At 44.8% G+C, this 23638-nt stretch overlaps 1 protein-coding gene across 4 annotated transcripts in view; it reads right to left on the reverse strand.

Annotated features, from left to right (window-relative positions):
* Positions 1-23638, reverse strand: part of mef2d (myocyte enhancer factor 2d) — a 101010-nt gene that overhangs the window by 48884 nt on the left and 28488 nt on the right. For 3 of the 4 annotated variants that reach the window (XM_076081234.1, XM_076081238.1, XM_076081236.1), the window contains exons 2-3: positions 18247-18610; positions 10502-10705 (exon numbers count right to left, since the gene is read on the reverse strand). In XM_076081234.1, the coding sequence (XP_075937349.1) occupies positions 10502-10705; positions 18247-18300 (258 nt within the window). In that variant the 5' untranslated portion in view covers positions 18301-18610. The remainder of the gene's footprint in view (positions 1-10501; positions 10706-18246; positions 18611-23638) is intronic. The other variant, XM_076081235.1, reaches the window with a different exon arrangement.

Raw genomic sequence — 23638 nt, forward strand, 5'->3', positions numbered from 1 at the left:
CAGATAAGATCTGGATGGCTTGTGTGCGCTGATGGAGGCTGAACAAAAGAGGCGGCGGTCCATTAGTGAACACTTTGGTTTCAGGAATGCTAAGCATCTGGTTTTTGTTGCTTGTTTTTTTGTTTTAGGTGGATGTTTCATCATTCAAGTATCTACATTATCAGTCTGGAAACGAGTCACTAATTCGTCAATCAAGGACTTTCACTACTTAATATCTTTTTAATGGAGCCTTGGCCCTTCTTAATTGTAGGGCCATCAATCAATTATGCAAGATTTTTGTCAGAACACTGTTGTGGCACATCACCACAGAAGACATCTTTGTCAAGTCCTTGACCTTGAAATGCTGCAGAGATGCCACTTCCACTTAACCCTCCATCTCACTAAAGAATGACTCACCTTTGTACCTGGGAATAAGACTGTGAATGCACCAATAAAAAAGTGCCTCATTTGAGTCTATTTTATGATATATTGATGGCATCATAATATCGCAAGCCGCCTCCGTGTGTGATCTCTTAACTGTCTGAGAGAGTTGTCGGTTTTCTTTGAACGGCATCGGAGCTCTGAGGTTGGTGCTGCTGGGTAACGTATCCTTATCTGATATCTAACGAAAAATGATGGACTTTTTAATGCGTTTTGTCCAGCAACACGAATGATCAAAGCCCCTGGTTTGGTTTAAAATATCTATAGAGGTGGCGTTACTTAGTGCAATCATGACAATATGCTTCAAACTCTTAAAATGGCAATAAAACATACTGGAATCACTTAACCTTATTTTGTTAAGAAACAAATCTATATATATATATATATATATATATATGGTCTGTGGACTGATGTTTTGAAGCCTTGAGTTGGGCGTAATAAATCAGGAGAGAAGAGTCATTTTCTCATAGACTTCTATACAACCAGAGGAGTCGCCCCCTGGTGGACACTAGAGAGAATGCAGCTTTAACACATGAAGCATTGGATTCACTCTGCAGAACCGGAGGTTGCCGCCTGATTTAAACGAGTCTCAGTGAGAGCGATCAGCTGACCTAAGCTGACCAGTTTAAATACCATAGTATAAATATTATTGAATAGCTATATTCAATATTAGCTAAATAATAAGCTAAATTTAGGACGTATCCGTTACTTAAGGCGAGACACTACAGGCAAAATCATCAATCAATTGTTAATCTTCAGTGTTTGGGATATTTTGCTTCCAAAACAACTTCTTTCAGACTAGTGAAAAAAAAAAAAATCATATTTATATATAATACATATTTTTTAGGTATTTATTTTACTACTCTAGTTGCATCAGTAGATTTATCCAGAATTCACCAAAAAAAATAGCAATAAATAATGCATAATTTGCATACTATCTATATTATATATTATATATCTATATAGGTTTTTACAGATGGGTATGTTAATATATAATCTACAGCCTGATTTATACAACATTTTCTTCTTAAAAACATTGCGAAAATTGATGTTTTTTCATGGCGGTTGAAAGTGTTTGCAAATTTACAAGTGACACAAAGATATATCCTAACTTCCCTCTGTAAAAACCTTTGACTCTAATATACATAATTAATAAGATAATGCCTAAGTTGCATATTCAAGCATAACATTTTTGGAAACTTTTTGACCAGTGTGAAGTCACAGTTGTCCATAATGTGCTCCTTGCAGATGTCCAGCAGCTGCTGGTGGTTAAAGAGGATGCCCCCGAGTGGAGCCCCAGCCTGGACCAGGAGGACCCAGAGCCCCTCCACCTTAAAGAGGAGCCAGAGGAACTCTGGACCGGTCTGGAGGGAGAACATCTCAGTGGGCTGCAGGAGGCCGATATCACCATTCACTGCTGTTCCTGTGAAGAGGGAAGATGATGGAGAGAAGCCTCAGTCTTCCCAGCTTCATCAAAGCCAAAGGGACGAGGACAGAGAAGTAGAGCTTCCAGCCAGCAGCTCAGCTCAGCGAATGAAAACAGAAAGTGCCGGAGAGGACCGTGGAGGATCAGAACCAGCCAGGAGTCTGGATCAAGATATTCATTCACAACCACAAACTGATGGAACAGCTTCAGACTCTTCTGAGACTGAATTCAGTGATGATGACTGGCAAGCACCTCCGTCAGATCCTGAAACTGAAACTGAAGACAGTGACAGTGATTGTAAGGAGACCAGGGCCCCTCAGTCTGCTGTACATGCTCTGAAATCTAAGGAGGCCCCTCCAGGTGATGGTGGATGTAATAATGGCAAAAAATCCCTGAGCCTCCTTGTACAAGGTTTGTAAAAAATGATTTAGAGTCCACGCAGGTGAGAAGCCGTTCGGATGTGACGCTTGTGGTAAAATATTTACCCGGCAGACGGCTCTTAAGACACACACGAGGGTCCACACAGGATAGAAATTGTTATCTCAAGTTTGTTGTGAAATATCAATTACATAATTGTAATGGTAAGAACCACATGTTTTCATTGTGTTTTGTTGTATTGTCTTTAATAAAATGTTATGTTAAAAGCAACGACGACGTACAATAGGTCTGTCTGAGGAAACAGAAAGAAACAGAAGACACAGCACATAAGTGAATATCTGCATTTAAAATGCACATTTCATGTGATGTCTAATCAATAAATATTCAAACTAAGGGAAATACTGGATTGTTTCTTGAAAGAGTCTTAAAGTGGAAATCAGAGTCCTTTATTGTGCAATCGTGTGTCTGATTTAGACGTGTTTAAAATGTGTATAAAAGTAACCAGTGATTCCATCTCAGTGGGTTTGTGGTGTTTTTTCTTGGTTGTCACAGAAACCTACAGGTCCCATGGGTTTGTATAATTTTCTAGAAGGTAGAAGAACTTTAGGATGATTCCTGGAAAGCACTTTGTAATTTGATACCAACTATAGGGGAAATTGAGTGTTTGATTTGAATCTGTTTCATTGCTGGTGAAGTTCGTCTTAATTTACATTTTACTATATATGGAAAATAAAGTTTACAATCCTAAATAATAGTCATTCATCATTACGATAATTATTATTACCATTTATTATTATTATAAACTCAATACAACTAACCAAACTCAAATAAATGTCTCCAAACTGAGTCTTTATTTTCATCGTCATTGGTGCCAATTTATAGATTTTCTTCCATGAAACTTGCAACGAAATGATCAGAAAATCACCAAACGTTCACGACATCCAACAGGAAACAGAAAGAGGTCGAGACTTTTACTCTTTTATTCTTCTACATGCAGACACAGGGCTAATCTTCAGCTGATTGCTTTGGACACAGCCAATGATTAATAAAGTAGCCAAGTTTTTAACAACTTGCGATTTCCCAAATCATACTTTTTGTTCTTTTTTGTCATTTCGCCAACAGTCCTCACACTCCCTCAATTCTTTTATCTTTACAATATATTTTAAACTCTCTGTAAAAACACTGTAAAGCACAGATATTAAACACGTGACCTCTTCGCTTTCTTCTCCATCGCCACCATATCTGAGAGCTGCGCGAGGATTGGAGGTAAATACGTGGAGCGATACGTGGTGTGGTACGGTCGCGGGGGAGGCTGCATTAAATGTCTGCCCGGCTCTTCGTTCAATCCACAACCCAAAATGTCGGCATTGTTCATTTCTGCAAACCACGGGATGAGTTAAATGTCGAAAATATGTTTCATTAATATGTTTCATATCGGCCTCGTAAAGAAAAGATAGGAGACCAGCTGAGAGGAAGCATCCACAGAGGTGAACAGAGGCCTCACCTCCGACCCGAGAGGAGCAAACAGCCTTTAACGGTCGGTTTGGGGGTCGTGTAGTTTCAGCTGGCCGTGTTGAGGCTATCATGGTCGGCCCAGAGAATCCGTTACTTAAGGGGCGACTCCTGTCATGTGTGAGATATATGACCCGGGAGGATCGGGGGCGGTGCCCGAAGCCCTAAACACCCCCCTCCACACGGCGATGCTCGCTGGAGGAACTGAATCCTTGAGCTGCTTAGAAAGGGAAAAGTAAATAAAGGGGACATCCCCCTTTCCTCCGCCCATCTTGCTTTCTCTCATCGCTGCTCTTTTAGCATTTCCCTCGCTCGTGCTCCCTCTGTCCCTCGCTCTCCTTCTTCCATTCTTGCCCTGATTGGGATCTGCAGTCAAGCGGATTAACACATCCTGGCAGGAGAAGCAGGCTGCCTGCCCCCACACACACACACACACACACACACACACTCTTTTCAAGCAGCACGTGCATCTCATAGAGAGGCTGTGTGTGCATATGCATTGCCTCTCAGTCACGCACTGGAGTGAAGGAATGTGTAACCATGTGAGGAAGTCCACACACACACACACACACACACACACTTAAGTGCTTCTAAGCATACAGGGACATTGCAGTGTGCATGTACAGTACATGCAGGGTGACAGCACACAAACCCTAAAAACACATGAGTGTGTGTGTGACTAAATCCACGCTTCATAATTTATACTCAAAAGCATTTGCTCGGAGAGGCAGAGCGGCGAACGGGCACATTTTGTGACCGTGTCCGTCCGTCCGTCCTCCACCGGCAATGTTACATTATCTTCCTCCGGGAATTAAGAAGAAATGTGATTTGTTGCGTACCTTCTCTATTAAATAATTATTAGTATTTTTCTTTGAAATATTTATTCAATTTATATCATATTGTCTTTTTTTTCCTTTTTCTTTTGAGTTTCTTATAACTACTGTTTGTCCTGATACAATAGTAAATGGCTTATATTGTAAATTACTTTCTTACAATAAAGAAAATAGGACAAATAAGCACTTGTTGCATCATGTGCTTCAACAATTATCATATAATTCATCCATACCGCCACATTATTGGCAGTTCTACTCTGAATTCCTCTGAAAGTCTTGGTGTTTCTGTGACTTGTGAGCAGTCGAGGCCTTTGAATGAACATGTTCCCTCGTCTTCATCAAAAAGATTTATGAAAAAAAAGAAAACTCCTGCGACATTAAAAGCCATCGCTACGAAACAAACACGGGGACATAAAAAAAAGTGTCAAGAGACAACTCAAATAAAAGCTGAGAAATTCATTCGGATACATTTCTTCCTCAGCCACTCTTTTTCAATGCAACAATAGTCCAACGCTCCTGTTTGATGGCGTTTAATAGAAAGGCTGAGCCTTTAAACGAGGTGAAGGTATACATTTGTGAGACGTTTTTAAAGATTTACATCGTCAGCAGGAAACAATGGGTCAAGTAGTGAGGGACGGACCAATGTACGACTGTTTCTCTGTTTGTATAAGACTTCTTAACGTTTAGAGTAGCACCATCCTCATCCTTCAAATAGAGTCTTGAGGTAGTTGAACATTTCCTGTTTGCAGGATTTCCTTCTTTATTTCGGAGCTGAATATTTCACATTTTAGTGACTTAACAGATTTGTTAAGTCTAACTATTTGCAGGGTAGTACAGCAATTTTTTTTCCGAGGAATTTTTCCGGCCTTTATGATCACAAAATGCCGCCGCAGATGAAAAACGGGTCAGGAGTAACGAAGACGGTCGGCGCCGACACCGTCTGAAACAACGAGGCGTGAGCTGCAGCCGGCAGAGGGGACAGCTGAGGACAAACGCTGGGGAAAGATGCTGAATGCCTCCTGGACTACAGAGGGGAGGAGGAGGGCAGCATTCAAGCCCTGGTATAGGAGGGAAGCTCCATGTAACACACACACACACACACACACACACACACACACACACACACACACACACACACACACACACACACACACACACACACACACACACACACACACACACACACACACACACACACACACACACACACACACACACACACACACACACACACACACACACACACACACACACACACACACACACACACACACACACACACACACGAGAGGCTAACCAGGACTGAATATTGTATGAGGCGTTCTCATGAGCTGCTGCAGAGCGTGGTAACAGAGAGAGAGGTGCACACACACATAAAGAAAGAGAAAAAAAAGAGACAAGAGTGACACACTTGAAAACACAAACACATGTACGCACACAAACAGGGCCAGTGGAGCTTGAGCTGATGTGGCCCGGAGCAGTCCAACGCCCCGTCACGGCCCGCGCACACACACACGCGCACACACACACGCACACACACACACACACACACACACACACACACACTTAAGAGCCATCTGCAGATGGAGATACAGCCTACAGAAAGGGCTTTACTGCTGACACTCTGAGACAGACAGACAGAGGGTGAGAGAAGAAGGGAGGAAACGGCCGTGACCGAGTGAATCGGGAGATTAGGAGGGAGGAAAGGGAGGAAGTAAGGGTGAAAGGAAGAGCGGAAGTGACAGTGGGGGGAGGGGGGACATGGCACCAAACTCTGCTTCCTCAGTCTTACCTTCTACCCACTCAAATCCAAAAACTGCTTCACCAACACTTCTACTCAAAGATTTCAGCCCTATGAAACAAGCGTGTACTCTAATATTGCTATATAACTTTTACTTCCATAAAAACTAGTCCTGGGACTAAAATGTACAGGAACTTCTCTGTTCTTCTCAGACTTCATCCACTATACACCTTAAGGCCCGTTTTTCGACCAGACAGTCCTCGGAACGAGGAACTAAAAGTCCATTAGGCGAGTTAGTTCTGGAGACCATTGCTTTATGTGTGAGTGAAAGCTGAATGTTTGAGCCATCATAGACACAAAGTACAGTAATCGGTCACAATAGTCCCTGGGTCGTTGCAAAGTACCATCCCAAGAGAACGGGCACTATTTTTGGAGGGCAGGAACTAAATCTAGACCCTGATTTCTCTGGTTGAAGTGTATGCAGAAGGAAAGGTTCTGATCTCAACAGTGCGTTGAGTTGTTCACGCTTTATGTCTCGATAAATATGGTAATATTTCTTTAAAAAACAAGGCTCCTCATTTCCTAAAGAGCTTCCTGGTAAAGCTGCAGGTAAATTATTAGGATTATTAGCTGTTTAGCTATCGATTGATTTAAATGTTTGTGGATGATTTCAGACAGTTGGAAAAGCACGATGCCTTGAAGCAGCAGTGAGAGGTCGGAGGAGGCTCTCAGGGGTTTATGAGATGAATCAAAAGATCTCTGAAGCCTCGGGGCTTCTTCCAACAACACGTTAGATAAAACTGCACGAAAAAAAAAAATCAGGCTGCTCTCATCCAGCATTCATAGCACAGGTACGGAAAAATAAGTATTCCATACGGTAACCAGGAAATGGATGAGGAAGTATAAAGACCTAAACCTAACTAAAACATTTTGTTGCCTAAACCTAACTAAAACATTTTGTTACCTAAACCTAACTAAACACATTTTGTTGCCTAAACCTAACTAAAACATTTTGTTACCTAAACCTAACTAAACACATTTTGTTGCCTAAACCTAACTAAAACATTTTGTTGCCTAAACCTAACTAAAACATTTTGTTGCCTAAACCTAACTAAAAACATTTTGTTACCTAAACCTAACTAAAAACATTTTGTTACCTAAACCTAACTAAAACATTTTGTTACCTAAACCTAACTAAAACATTTTGTTACCTAAACCTAACTAAAACATTTTGTTGCCTAAACCTAACTAAAACATTTTGTTACCTAAACCTAACTAAAAACATTTTGTTACCTAAACCTAACTAAAACATTTTGTTACCTAAACCTAACTAAAACATTTTGTTACCTAAACCTAACTAAAACATTTTGTTACCTAAACCTAACTAAAAACATTTTGTTACCTAAACCTAACTAAAACATTTTGTTACCTAAACCTAACTAAAACATTTTGTTACCTAAACCTAACTAAAACATTTTGTTGCCTAAACCTAACTAAAACATTTTGTTACCTAAACCTAACTAAAACATTTTGTTACCTAAACCTAACTAAAACATTTTGTTGCCTAAACCTAACTAAAACATTTTGTTACCTAAACCTAACTAAAACATTTTGTTACCTAAACCTAACTAAAACATTTTGTTACCTAAACCTAACTAAAACATTTTGTTACCTAAACCTAACTAAAACATTTTGTTACCTAAACCTAACTAAAACATTTTGTTACCTAAACCTAACTAAAACATTTTGTTACCTAAACCTAACTAAAAACATTTTGTTGCCTAACTAAATATTTTTGTGACTTAAACCTAAGTAATTGTGTAACCTAACCTAACTGAGTTTCCTGTGAAGCCGTAAGTTTATTTTGAAAAGACTATAAACGCACAAAAAAATCTTTTCATAAAATCTATGAACCGTTGTGCGAGGATACGACTAAGCGCACCACTCTTGGGACACATGAAGGTATCACTTTGTTCATAAAGGCTGTAAATCAAAAATGTGATTATTACCCAACATCACTAAATGCAATGTGATCCTGTCTACAGATGTGGAAATATTTATATTTCAAAATAATGTGGCCAATTAGACAATATTATTTAATCTGGAATTCCCGGGTAATTCCTAAATATATATTTATAAATATTTGATTTGCTTAAATCTATTCACAAGCTGCCCATCTGACTTTAGAGACAGGTTTTCTGCTGTGCTGCGTGTTTTTTTGTTTTGTTGGAATATGACTTTAACCTGAGCTCTCCACATGACAATAAATCCGCGGTAGTGACTTGATGTTGACGGTGTTTGTAGTTTGACTGATCGTGAACCTCCTGCAGCAATTATGCATGAACAACAAGTGAGAAAAAAGAAACTTTCAGAAAGCGGAGCGAGATCCGGCTTTAAGTCGACTCTCCACTCTGAGGCCCGAGTGCAGTGTGCACGGCTCGCTGGATCCTGCCTCACCATCTCGTGTTCAATTCATGAGAGGGCCATTATGGATGAAAAGGGTCAGCAAGGCATGTAGATGTGCTGCGTGTTCGAGCTCCAGCAAAGATTTTTCCCCACAGGGAGGAGAGACGTTAGGAAAACCAGTGTACTCCTATTACAGAGACGAAACTAAATGACCTCATCGCTGACCTCTCTTCTACTCGATATGCAAATAAAGAAATCATTTTTCAGCTGCTCTCCTTCTATCTGGTGGCCATTTTGTGCCGAGGTGGTTTCCAATTGGTTCCTCATTTCTGTTGTTGTTGTTATTTTGGTTTCTGGAGAGGCCTCTGGCTAACAACGGGGCCGATGCCAGAGGGGTAAAGGGGGGGGGGGGGGTAAGAGGGAGACCCAGCTGTCCCTACCTCTGCCCTCCCTGCAAGCTAGCAGGCAGTAAGCCAGAGTGCAGCCATGAACAACACGGGGATGGGCTGCTCTACAGCACCAGACCGGACCGGACTACATTTGCATTTTCTTCCCGTTGAATAGCTCCAAAAGTTTGGATTATACACTTATTTGCTTCCTTGCCGAGGGTTAGATGAAAATATTGACATATCAGTCTGTTAAATATGGAGCTACAGCTTAGCTTAGCATAAATCCTGGGTCAGAGCTCCGTCCAAACCTCTATTCTGAACAAACGAAGCAGATTAAGAGCTCATGTGGATTTTTATTTCTTACCTCTAGCTAGGCATTTTCAATCTTAATGCTAAGCTAACCACCTCCTCACATTTAAAGAGACAGGCATGAGAGTGGCATTGGATCTTCACATCTCACTCCCAGCAAGATAGTAAATAAGCATATTTGCCCAAAATGTCAAACTATTCCTTGAAGGAATGATGTGTGGGGGCCATTCTTAATTGTTCTTGTTAATCAGTGTCACATATCAACATTAAGGGTGACTTTAAGTTGAATTATGACACCACGTCAGAATTTCAAATATCTAATCTTATTCTTCTATAAAGGCAACGTGCATGGCAACATTTCTTTTAAACATTTTTCTCCCGTAATCAGGACAGCGTATGAAAACATCCACATCTGGGTTGAAATCATCAACAAACTTCGATCAATCTTGTTCATCGGCAATAAACTTTAAAACTCTGCGAAGAAGGCAACACGTACTAGCCAATCACAGACAGAGTAGGGCGGGGCTTCGCTGTATGTGGGTGGGGGAGACAAACAGCAAAGAGAGGGCACTCCAACATTCCCCAAAAACTCTCTTGCACACTTATTGCTAGTGTGCCGTTGGTTAAGCTACAGCATGCCAATGGAGGCACATCACTGAAGATGCCTACCGCTGCTTTCAGGTCCCTTGTTGTAACTATGGTGTCTTTTTGCAGCAGGAAACACAACAACTTCTGGGCATAAAATTCAGGAGGAAATCAGTTTCAACAGGTGATTTTTGGTATAAACTGGACAACAGACACGATGCAACAGCTCACAGTCAGTTAGACTGGACTGCAAAGAACTGGACTAAATCGAGATGAACCTTAGTTCAGATCTTAAGGATTAATTTAAACTATAAACTTGTTTTAATACCAAGAGACGCACCAACAAAGACCAGCAACTAAGAATACAGCAAACTGATTGTCCAACTTTCACACGGAAAAACCACACAATCTATCAATGAAAATGCTTCAGAAGTATTGATTCCAGCAGTAACAGGGGGTCCGTGAAGTGGACCTCGCTAATCAAACCCCTCCCACGCTTTACCTCGATGATGTCGGCGTTGGTCCGGCTCTCGTGCGGCTCGTTGTACTCGGTGTACTTGAGCAGGACCTTGTCCATGTCGGTGCTGGCGTACTGGAACAGCTTGTTGGAGTGGTTGAAGATGATGAGGGCGATCTCGCAGTCGCACAGGACGCTCAGCTCGTACGCCTTCTTCATCAGGCCGAACTTCCGCTTGGTGAACGTCACCTGGTGGAGAAGATGTCGGTAGATGTTTTATTATTGAATCAGCTAATCAATGATGCAAAACACTGCAAAGAAATCTCATTTGAAATCCACATTTTATCCCCGAAACAAGAGAAAATGTCATTTTCTAGTGCAGACTTTTGCTTTATCCTGTCAGGTTTCACAATACTGACTCTCATAACAAGAGAACCTGAACTGGAGACGAGAGGAATTACCTCACCCTTCTGACACGTTTGTTTCCTCAAATTTAAGAAAACTTTATCTTGAAGCCGCCCTTTGCTAAAGATATTTGATGCTGTGGGCCAAGAGACTCACATGGAAAGGACTGCACATATTTATGTAAAAGCTTTTCATTAACAAATGGAAATACAGACTGAGAAGCATCTTTCTAAACCTGAACCACATAAGCTCACTTCCTAAACCGCACATAAAGCCTTCACACAGACTCGCTCACGTGTGTCGTCTGTGACACAACTTCCTGCTGCTGTTGTTAAACGACCACAATACCATAAAACAGTCATGATACATAACTGAGACTTTGATTAAAGCGCCTCAGAGCACATCAAGCCCGATCGTCTTTGGTCTGTATGTGTTCACATACGTACAGACAACATGTGTTTTTTCACTTTAACAATAGAAAATAACTCAAGAGAGAAGTAGAGTCATTTTCTCATAGACTTCTATACAACCAGAGGAGTCGCCCCCTGGTGGACACTAGAGAGAATGCAGCTTTAACACGAAGCATCGGCTTCACTCAGCAGAACCAGAGGTTGCTGCCTGGGACGGATGGACGGACAACCCAAAAACATAATCCATCTGGTCTCTAGCCACCGATATCAGCAACAGCGAGGCATGAAAATCTACATAGCAGCCTCTAGATCTGACTTTATCTAACTTTAAAACCAAAGAGTAAAAATAACTTCCCGAGTCTTGTCGTCAAACTCAGTAACTCTCAATCTCAATGTTAAAAAGAGAGGAAGCAAAAAAAGCACATTTCCCTAAATGTTGATCTGCTTTGTTTTTTTTTTGCATTTCAACACCTTAAATCAGTGTAATAGTGATGCATTCAGGCTGATGGGTGCAGTACGACACAATACACAGGATTGATTGTAAGAAACTACTTTGTGCTTTAGGAAACAGGCTTCTAGACACAGCGTATGAACATGCTCTCTTTCAAGCGACGTCTGTATTTTGCACACACACACTCCTGTTCTCCCGTCACACTCATTCTCCTCGTCATTTTCACACTCTGTTATGCTCTTTTCCATGCTCTCTTTCTATGTCACACACTCTCTCCCGCTCTCTCTTCCACACTCTCCATCTGTCACACGTTATTTCTCTTTACACACACACACACACACACACACACACACACACACACACACACACACACACACACACACACACACACACACACACACACACACACACACACACACACACACACACACACACACACACACACACACACACACACACACACACACACACACACACACACACACACACACACACACAAAGCCCCCTCAGTTGTGAACAAGCAGAACAGAACTGGGAGTGCTGCTGAAGCACCGGGTCCCTTGTTGTCTCCCGACTTGGCTTTCGGAGGCGCTTCCCTGCTGCAACCAACTGGTATTTACAATCCGGGGAGATTTGGCTTTGGTTTGGATTAAAACACACAGGACTGCACAAACACCACGACACACACGGAGAGACGCAGAGATTAAGAAACTTGAGAGTGGGAGAGCGCTTCAGGTAGCGATGCGAGATCTGGTGTTTGATATGGCGTGGAGAGAAAAAGTGCAAATAAAGAGTGTGTGAACAGACAGGATGCTGGAATCATCTGAAGGTGTTAAAAAGGTTCCGAGCATGCTGCTCTTTAGGCCACGCCCACGGGTGACATCAGACTAGTTTTACATCAGACGTAATGTTGAGACAACTCAGAACTCAAAATAAAATAGAACAAGTACAATGAAGCCCTGCTCAAATATGAAGTTTTACTTGTAGGCATCCACCCCGACTTCCATTGAAGTGCATTTTGTAAATTAAAGTTACTGTGAGGAACTTTTACCTGGTCCTGAACCAGTCTCAGTGTAGTCCTGATCCTCTATGAACCAGTCTCAGTGTAGTCCTGATCCTCTATCAGACCTCCATCAGTAAAGAGACCATCAGAGAGAAGATGGTCTGTTTCTATAGAGTTATTCTTAACGCTCGTCATCGGAGCCACCGGGTCGGATTCTGGTGAAACCAGATGAACTCATGCAGGTTCACCAGAAACTCCTTCAGCTCAGACTCCAGCAGAGACCGGTCCACCGTGGACAGACCCAGATCCGGAGCTCCGGAGGGAGGAGGAGAGCTGTGTCGCCATGTTATTATGTTTCTGGTTACAGTTAACAGTCTCTGACAGTCGTCTTCTCTGCACAGACGTTTCTTGTTTAAACGTGGCAGCTGCCAAACAAACATTGATTTCTCACGGTCAGCCATTGTATTTGTTGACGTTTTGTCATCGAGCACCTGCAACGCTCGGAGTAAAATTCCAACCTCTGACTCGTCTGGAACGCTGCACTGAAACGCCTGTGGTGACATCACTGATTAGGGGGCGGGACCTGTAGCGCAGCATTCTTGCAAGTTTCCACTAAAGCGTGTTAGAGCAACGAGCAAACTGCAGATTTACCCTAAAAGTGAAAGTTGGGTCTTTAAGAAATGTTCTATTTATGGTAACAATACAGAGCAGTAATAATACTGTTTGCATTGATATTAGAAAGGCTGACTGTAGAGCTGCTCACTCTGAACTGAATGAGGAGATAAGAAGGAGACATGGAGGATGAGAGGAAGCAGACCTTCCATATCTCTCCATCTCTCCGGCTCACCATCGCTCGCATCTCTTGCTCCTGTTTTTTACCTTGTCGCCGACATGTTAAAGCCTCTCTCCTCCTCCTCCTCCTTCACCTCTTGTTTTCTCGCCCTCGTTTTCTCCTCTCTCTCTCTCTCTCTCCACATCCCCCTCCCTCCTCTCACTCATTGCTTCCTGCTGCCACAAATCAAATTATATCGGGGTCGTTTCCATGGGCAACCGACTCCCCTCCTGCCTCCCCTTTCCCACCTCATCACACACTGCTGCCTCCACCTCCCTTCCTCCCCATCTTTGCCTATCTACATATCACACACACACACACACACACACACACACACACACACACACACACACACACACACACACACACACACACACACACACACACACACACACACACACACACACACACACACACACACACACACACACACACACACACACACACACACACACACACACACACACACACACACACACACACACACACACACACACACACACACACACATGATGTGGCGATGTTGGAAAAGGAGGAAATTACGGCTGTGCAGGATAACGACAGAGCGGTCGGTGATGAAGAGACGAGTCGCCGCAAACAACAACAACTGCTCTCCTGACAAATTATAAGGTCACCCCCCCCAGCGCCGAAAACACACACAAACTCCCTCTTCTTCTCCTCCTCCTCCTCCTCCTCCTCCTCTCAGAGAAAGTGGGCAGCGGGGGTGGCGACTTTTAGGTCTCGGTTTCGATCCCCCACGTCTGCCACAGAGGATAAACAAGCTGGAGGTAATTGACATTAAGGACAGAAATTGCCAGGTAACCAATGGCAACTGTAGAAAAAGACGTCCTCAGTGAGGAGAGAAAGGAGTAGAGGGGGGGGCGAGTGTGTGTGTGTGTGTGTGTGTGTGTGTGTGTGTGTCTTGGCGAGGTCGCGGTGGAGCGGCAGATGGATGAGGAAACCACCACTGACAACCGCAACCTCCTCACACTGTTTCCTGTAGCTCAAAGCTCGCTGCTCGCTCACACGGTTCAAACACGACGGCGGTCTTCATCACGCAGACTTTCAGTGCCCGGGATCAGTTAGGACTCGTCATCGTGGGTGAAAACCTTTCAACTTGATAAACGGACTCTGGTTCACCTTTTGAAAAGGCTGCCTGACATTCGGGCCTTGTTTGTCTGTGTAACGTGACAGTTAAATATCATGCGAGGAGCCATGCGGGGGAGTAAACTCCCATTTGAACTTCTTCTTTTGATGCCTTCCTCAACACTGAGAGGCGTCTAAGAGACGACGTCATGTGACTGAGTCTAAAGCAACTCTCCAGGATGAATCATCATTACGAAGAAATAATACAAATAATATAAAAACTGAAGTATTCCAGAAACATCCAATGACTGAACTTGCTAAATGTTAAATTTCCCCGACTGGCCTCCGTCAGCCCAGCCAGCGGTGATCAGCGATATATTCCTGCAGGAGTAAAGCGTGTGCAAACAAATCACCTCGAGATGTTTGCTCAACAATAAGCTGTACAGACACTACAAGACGTAACGAGCACAGCTGAACACACAGCTCTGGCTCTAGTTCTCAAATAAGACTCATGAAACGACGTCGCTTTTCAGCACCAATCAATCGGACAGCAACCACAGAAGAAGGCAGCGGTGGAGCTTCGTCCACGGTGACGACACCGGGCGCCTCTCTGGAAGAAGTTCAAAGATTTTCAACTACAAGCCTCAAAAAAAAGTCGGAGTGCTCTGAAAAAAGAAGCGATGTTGGGTGCAGCGCTTGTTCTCTGAACGACGTCTCCAAAAACGGAATTCTCGAAGAGGCAGACAATTAAAATTAGCACCAAAAAAAAATGGCCGCTGATATATTGGTCCTATCGCCCGACCCCTTGTGGAACACTGATGAGACAATCTGCAGCTGGAATGAATTCACGGTCAGATTCTGGGTCGATTTCAGGTGAATTCAGAAACAATAGTTGAAGGTTCAAATCCTGATTTTCCCTTCTGAGGGACTTAACATCGGTGACACTGGTGGTCGCAACATGAACGTATTCAAAAAGTATTTTTACAGAGCTCTGCACCGCTACGTTCTTAAGATAAGAACGCGGGAATGTTCTGGATTATTCAACGATATTGTAGGTTTATGATATGACCATCAGTGATAATTATGAAGTCATGGTTTTTTCATTCGTTGGTCTGGATTGGATGGCTCTAAATACTACACTACCCATGAGCCTCAGCTAAACAAATTCATTTCTTATAGTTGAGCCCAATTCTCTGCATTTTGTTGCTGAAATGATGAAGAATCTGAAAGTGAACGGAGTCAAAAGAATAACCAGGTTTAACGGCAGGTCGACGTCAGCGTTGTTTCGTACTGAAATGCATCCTGGGAATCAGAGTTGTCTTCTCTCTTTACGTTTCTATGTCCTCATTCTTTCACCTTGGACTTTTTATGACACAGTTGCTCATCTTAGGTTCGATAATTCAAGCAGGAGAGCCTCATGCTCATCCACGCCTGTCCAACTGTCAGCCGACATCGTCTCAGCAGAAAACGAGCTGAACTTTTAGTGCTGACGCCAGAAAAACTACATGCGATGTACTTTTGGACTGTGCACAGCTTTCACTCGACACTAAAAAGAAACCCTGTGACAGTGAATATTCAACCCTTTCTCTGTTATCTCAACGTGACAAACACAACCCCAAAAATTAAGAAATCCTCCATATCAATCCAAACATTCTCCGTCCTGTTCTCCGTTCTTCCTCGTGTCCCTTTGTCTCCAGGAGAAATGTGGCGTTGGAGATGCTGTCGTGTTTCCAGCCGGGGCCCACACTCTGAACGCTGTTGATTTTGTGGAGCTTATGGCAGCATCTCTGAATCAACACGTAGGAGGGTGACGGGCTGCATGTACTCCAAAACAAAAATATAATATAAATATATTTATGTGTGTATTCCTCTTTCATTAGCTGAAGCCAGCGTGTAGAGAGCATTTCATCTCTTCACTGGCTTAATGCCGTGTTCCACTTCAAACAAAGCGCCCTCGTTCTGAGCGTCGCTGATAGAAGAATCACATCTCTGGTGTAAATTGCTCTGGAAGAAAGTCTCCCGACAAGCAGGGAACCAAATGTGAAACGCTGCTTGTGGGCCTCGTGGTGTCATCACCCCGATCGGCTTCTTAGAGACACTGGGCTGTTCGGTAATGACAACACGGTGTGAGTGAGCCACCTTATTGACAAACTGACTCCACACCTGATTCAAAAGGCCGGATCCATTCACCGAAACCTGCCCGACCAGAAACACTCGCAACCCCCCTCCCCCTCCCCCTCATCCTCATCCTCCCCCCCCTCCTCATCCTCATCCTCTTCCTCCTCCTCCTCCTCCTCATCCTCATCCTCCTCCTCATCCTCTTCCTCTTCCTCATCCTCCTCATCCTCCTCCTCCTTTATGTCCAATTGTGTGCTTGATGAATAACAAGCCGTCATCCTCCTCTGACAGCCCTGCGGGCTCCGCTTGCTCTCCTTTATGGAAACGCAACCTGTGAAGATTGATGAGGAGAAAAGTGAGGATGATTTTCCAGAAGCCCACGGCCGGCTCTCTCTCTCCGGTCTCATTCAGACAGACACCTTGTTTCTCTGCCTCTCTCCCTTCTTGTTTGTTTCCTCTCCCTCTGCTTTTGAAGATGGGCACGTCAAGTCCATTACTCAATCTGCTCAATGGAGCGAAGCCCATTTACCAGTTGACTCATTTCAGATGGATCATTTACCCTTTCATCCTCTCTGATAACACCACTGATGTAACCGGAGGGACCGGGGCTGTTTTTAGGGGGGGGGGGGGGGGGGGGGTATTGTACTTCCTTGCTCTCTTTTTCACTGTAGGGAGGAAGAGGAGGGGGAGGGTCTGAAAAATCCCACGATCGCTTAGCAAAGTCATACGAGCCTCATAACACACGATGCCATCATGTTGTTGTGTCGTGGCACTGCTACATGGGACATGTGGGAACAGAGAGGATCCCTGTGGGAGTTTGTTATCGCTCCAGTTTGGAAACGATGCTTTCTTGGATCTGATGGAGATGCATTGTGGGATATTTACTTATACAACGGACGGTGTCATGATGAAACCTGTAGTTTAAGTAAGAAAGTGACTGAATGTGCTGCGGCTGGTATCAAAAGTTGTGTTAAAGGGAGTTTGGATTTCATGAAGCCGTTCTATTTATGCAGCTCATCAAAGCTACAAGGCTCCATTGATTCACTCATTTTACCTTCCAACCGACGCAGCGGTAGACCAGCTGCTCCCGTGTTCTACGAGGTAACGCCACTGTTTCTGTGAATGGAGTCTGTGTAAAGAGCATAGATAACAGCCTCGGTTCCTCGTCATGAAGGTCTGTCTGACAGCAGCGTAAAGAGGGGAACATATTCTAAAAATAGCGTTCACTCAAACCAATATTAACCATCTGAGGTGTCTGAAATACGTCCACAGCAGTACATTGATTTGTCCGTTTCTCTTCTGTAGTAAAACAACCTCACACCCTTCAAACTATCTGAACTCTCCCTTTAACGGGTTCCTCGGCTGTAATTTGTCCCCCGTCTCCGTGTTGTTGGTGCTCTAATCAGGTTGCCGATCACTGATGCGGCTCAAATCAGGAAGTTATTATACATTCAGATATCGCCGGCTCACGTAATTGCTGCTAACCTGTCTGTTGCGCTCGTCAGTGATCCTCTGGATCTGAATCTTTTTCCTCCCCATGTTTCCGGTGTGGCGGCGGGAGGGGCAAGGGGGAGCGGCAAGGTCAGAGGTCACGGATGGTTCGTCGCTGTGCTTCTTTCCTCCTGAGAAACGTGTCGTCTCTTTCGGTTGTCGTCCTCTCCGTGCACGCAGGGAGGCTGATCACCCCAGAGATGAACACCGAAAAGAAAAATTAAAAAAGAAAAGAAACAGGGAGGAGGAGGAGAGGAAGAAGTGTCGTGTGCGGGGCGCACTCTTCAGATCATGGTCCTGTTTCCGGTGGGCAGGTCATCCACACTCAGGCCCTCCCCTTCACATCAATGGGCAGCTCCTGCAAAAAACAACAACACAGAGGCCTTCATTAGACTGAGGGGGGAGAGAGAGAGAGAAAAGGGGGAGAGCAGCTTGGTTTGTATACTGTGACCCACTTTAGCCACTACAAACACTGGATTTCTGAACCCTCGTAAGCAACGAGAGAATAAATGATGCAGCAATGCATCGGAGGCAACATCAAATCGGAAGCACATTGGGGGGGAGAGGTAAGGAGGGGGGAGGGGATTGTAGTGCTTCACGCAGAGCAGGAGGCCCTCGGGGGCCCGCGAGGAGGGAGGCTGTGCCGTGTCAGCTTCATTAGAGGCATCACCGCCACATCACTGATCTGCTGGTCGCCCACGGCACCCGGCTGCCCCAGCCGGGCCCGAGCTGACACGCCGAATCCAACCAATCAGAGAGGAGAGGAGCCCCGAGTCTGAGGGTTCACACAGCTTTCACTTCTCCATGAAACGACCATCCTGACCTCGTGCTCAGTCCCGCCCACAGGAAGCAGGTTGTTCTTTTAACGTCAGCGTGGCGGATGGAAGTTATTCTACATTCAAACACACAAAACATCGAATTCTTATGATGACTTTCAGATTCCCGAGAGTCTGGAATTAGTACTTAGATTACTGACTCCGTGAAGCAGGTGTGAGTCGGCACATTCCCACCGATGACTCTGCATTTAACGACAATCTGGTTTTTGGTGTAGAGTAACAGCGTTATGCCTTATTACCTAAACGTAACTCTGACCTAATTCCATGCCACACAGAGAGAGATGGAGAGTGTAAAAAGGCGTGTCGAATTCATCCGTGCGTCTAACCAACCGTGAAATGAGGGTGCTCCGAGATACGCCACAATGCCCGATCAGAAACACAGGAGGGGTACGTTTTAAATTTAAAAAAAGGGGGGGGGGGGCAAAGCAGAGAGGAAAAAAAGCCCAGAGTGTTTCTGCAAACTCATGAATGAATGAGAAGGCGGAAGCGGCCCGGGGAATGGCAACAGAGGAGAGGACCGTTTTAGGCCTCCTTCTTACTATTTGCGGTTCAGCTTTTAAAAATAGCCACACACACACACACACACACACACACACACACACACACACACACACACACACACACACACACACACACACACACACACACACACACACACACACACACACACACACACACACACACACACACACACACACACACACACACACACACACACACACACACACACACACACACACACACACACACACACACACACACACACACACACACACACACACACACACACACGACAGTGGCGGTGTTACAGAGCTGAAGCATCTGGCGGGGCGTGAGGACAGACACCAGCTCTCAGGCATTGTTTACATTCCCTCTACCTGGGAGAGCGGCAGCAGAAGAAGAAGAAGAAGCAGCAGAAGAAGAAGAAGAAGAAGGCCCTCCAGTCACATCCATTGTTACGGAACAAAAGAACGTGAAATCGTCTGTCATGAGGCTGACATTCCTTTTGTGCCGCTGTGGGCTCCGCACGCTAGTTTAGAGTGGATGCAATTGGCTTTGCTTTGGCGGCGAGTTGCTTATGAATTATGCACCGATGGAAGAGAGTGGAAGAAAACCATCTACAGCGAGCTGCAGGAACTGAGTGTACAAACTATCGGCAACATCTCTCTAATATCTGGCTCCAGCGCCCTTCAGCACAATCAGGGTTTGACTCCTCTGCTCTTCTTCATCTCCTCCCTTTCTACCGGCACAGACTCAATAACAGGATTCTGCGTGGAATTCCTCGTTAGTGTGCGTCTTGAAAGGACTAGGCGTTCCCCGGTATGTTGTACAGTGGCTCTCGTCATTGGGCTTTCACCGCGCGCAGAGTAAAGAGGTGTTGGCTGCATCAATTAGCCCAACAATAAAGAGGTGTGTGTGTGTGTGTGTGTGTGTGTGTGTGTGTGTGTGTGTGTGTGTGTGTGTGTGTGTGTGTTCGCCTTCGTTAGGGACTCGCTTCGGTTGCGGTGAAGTTCAAAAGGCGAGCGAGCGCAATGAGGGAGTTGTCTTCAGGCTGTGGGCTGATCACACATGCTTTATCTGCCCCGGGGTTGGTCAAGTCTCGACCTTTTCTCTCTTTTTTGCCCTTCCCATGTCTGATGTCAGGCTGAATCTCTGCTCTCTCGCGGGGCAGCAGAGGCCTGGAGTGTGTCTGCCGCCTCGCTGAGCAGAGGCAGAGAAGCTCTGGACAATGAAAAGATTCAACGCTGATAATTAGGGAATCTGCAGCGCTCCCAGATCAGAACCCTGGGGAACGCCTGGAAACGTTAAGGCGGAACCAGCGACGAGCTCTTACATTTCACAGCAGTCGGGACTCGAGGAACACGGACATGAAAGCAAACACTGGAGAGAAAGGAACTCAGGAAGCTTCTGAGGAAAGTGTTCCAGCACAGCTGCTACATCCACAATTCTACCGTCTGCCGGCACAGATGCTGGAATCTCACAGCACCCCAGACTTGATAAAGTCTGATCGTCCCTGTGGATCATCTGAGCAACTCGTTCTTGATAAAGCTCTGTGAAGCTTCTCCCGGTCTAAAGAGAGATGTTTTCATGCACATCTGGATCGAGATTGTAAAAAGAAACCTGAAACCTTCAGCTCAGTATCAGTTCAGGATCATCTCTGCAGAGACCTATCTCTATTGAGTTGCCCCTTTAAGGCCTTTACACACATTGTGCAATTAGTTTGCATAATCAATATATTTCTTGTTAACTGAGTGCTTTCACAAAGAACAGAAAACAAGTGTTTCAAACGTACACTAGAGTGTACAGGATCCTGCTAGTTGGTCCATCTCTTCAAAACCTTTATTGAAAAAGTGTTGCAACTGTTGCGAAAACAAATTGCTGCCGGTATGAATAGTTTTAATGATATTGGCATTTTCATGTAGTTAATTTGTGTGTAAAGGCCTTTAGAAACAATGTGAAGTGTTATACCGACCAAAACCAGCACTACCAGCTCAGAATCCAGATAAATACTAATGAGCAATAAATCATTGAGATGGAAGAGTGCTGCAAAAAGATATTTATGGCACATGTTGTTTAGAAGGATACTAACCGTATTAGTCAAAGAGATAACGGCAGCAAATCTGTAGAAACAGAATGTGGGCAGCACAATAAATGCTCTTAAGTGAGCTTTAGAAACGGACTGAAACAGAAACAGAAACTGTTGCTGCACAAACGTGTCCATTGAGCTTTGGAGAGGGCACATCAGGGCACAGCCTCGGGGAGGCCTGCATCAAAGATGCGTCCACAAAAGAAGAGTTACAACACGTTGCAATCGCTTCATTATCCCAGACATCTGTTGCTACGGCAGTTAAACAATTCAAAGCTTCAACCTTCTACTCCGATACGACGGGGGCGTAAAAGCCACAAGCTGCGGGGGGGGGGGGGGGGGGGGGCAACGTCACGGTTCTCGACATGTATTCATGAAGAGGAAGTTGACACAGGGAGCTGGAAGCTTCCCAGCACAGCCTCGGCCGTCTACGGGTGGAGAATCAGAAGGCTTCCCTTGGGGCGATCAGGGGGTTAAGTGACTCGCTAAAGGGTTGTGAACCGGTGACCTTCCTCCTGACAGCCTGCCTCGGTCCTCCAGGCCGATACCGGCCTCCATACATCGCCACCTATGTTCCTGCCACGGGCCGGGTGCGTCAGAGGGCTGCAGGACCGAGTCACGGCAGGAACAAACCGGAGGCCGGCGCGTTGGGGTCAGACGCGGTTCTACGAGGAGAGACGTGATGTAACCGGGTGACGTGTGGCTGAGTGCGACTGATACAGTACAATATGTGGGTCACATGGAGGCAACAATTAGAGCAGAACTAAATCTGAAATAAACCGGAATCAAAACAATGTATTTACGAGGTTTATGTCTTTATCTGCTGTTGTTGTTGGTCTCTAAGGGTTGTACGTTACGGACACTGTGGCTCTTCAGACAAAATCCAGACGATTCCTTTCCCACAACCCCCCCTCCATCTTGAGCCCAGTTTTGCCACATTAAAGCATGCCGAACAAGATATTAGCCGCTGCTGTTTGCAATGCACTCATGGATGTGCAGAGAACTATCACTGGATCACTCTGATCCTGAGGATTCTGCAGCTGTAAGGAGCGTCATGGACTACAATAATCAGATGCGACTCAAATGAGGCGTTCAAATGTTGATCCAAATTGCAGCTCACATCTCTATATGCACCAACAAACAACACCGCCCCCCCCCCCCACACACACCTGCTCTAGATCACACAAATGCCAAAAAGAAAAAGTCGGTCAACGTGCTAAAATCATTCCCCTTGATTTAAGAGCAGCGTTATCAGTATGCTCACAAGATAAGTCTCTAATACAACATTGATGCATCAATATATTGGTCAGGCCTAAGTGTGTGTGTGTGTTTTCTTTGCTGCCCTGGTGTGTTAAGTGGCAGCAGAGCAGCCTGGAGCTGATAGATAACAGTCAGCGGTGGGGGGGCTGGTAGTTTGTGTGTGTGTGGGGGGGGGCAGAATGGTTCTCAGCTGCTGGCGCCGTGCCAGAGGACTGCTGAGAGATCCATCACCACGTTTCCGGCCCAAACTGTGATCAGTGCAACCAGGACGGGTCCGGTCCTGTATGTGTCTGAAACACCATCTACACGTTCTGCATGTGCGGATGACAACTGTGATGACAATTCATATAACTAGTAGAGAGGTACACACACACACACACACACACACACACACACACACACACACACACACACACACACACACACACACACACACACACACACACACACACACACACACACACACACACACACACACACACACACACACACACACACACACACACACACACACACACACACACACACACACACACACACACACACACAAACTTTTTATTTGCCAGAACATTCTGTTACGTTGTGCTAATGATGTCAGATATACTGACTCTCAGCCAAAGGCCACAACTACTGTCAGCAGCTCTTCAGGGACAAATTCATCCTCCAAGAAGTGGCTCTTTGAGTCACTGGCCCCTCTGCTCTT

This window comes from Anarhichas minor, unplaced genomic scaffold (assembly GCF_050575085.1).
Source record: "Anarhichas minor isolate MPS153535 unplaced genomic scaffold, ASM5057508v1 ptg000079l, whole genome shotgun sequence".
NCBI classification, from domain to species: Eukaryota; Metazoa; Chordata; class Actinopteri; order Perciformes; family Anarhichadidae; genus Anarhichas; species Anarhichas minor.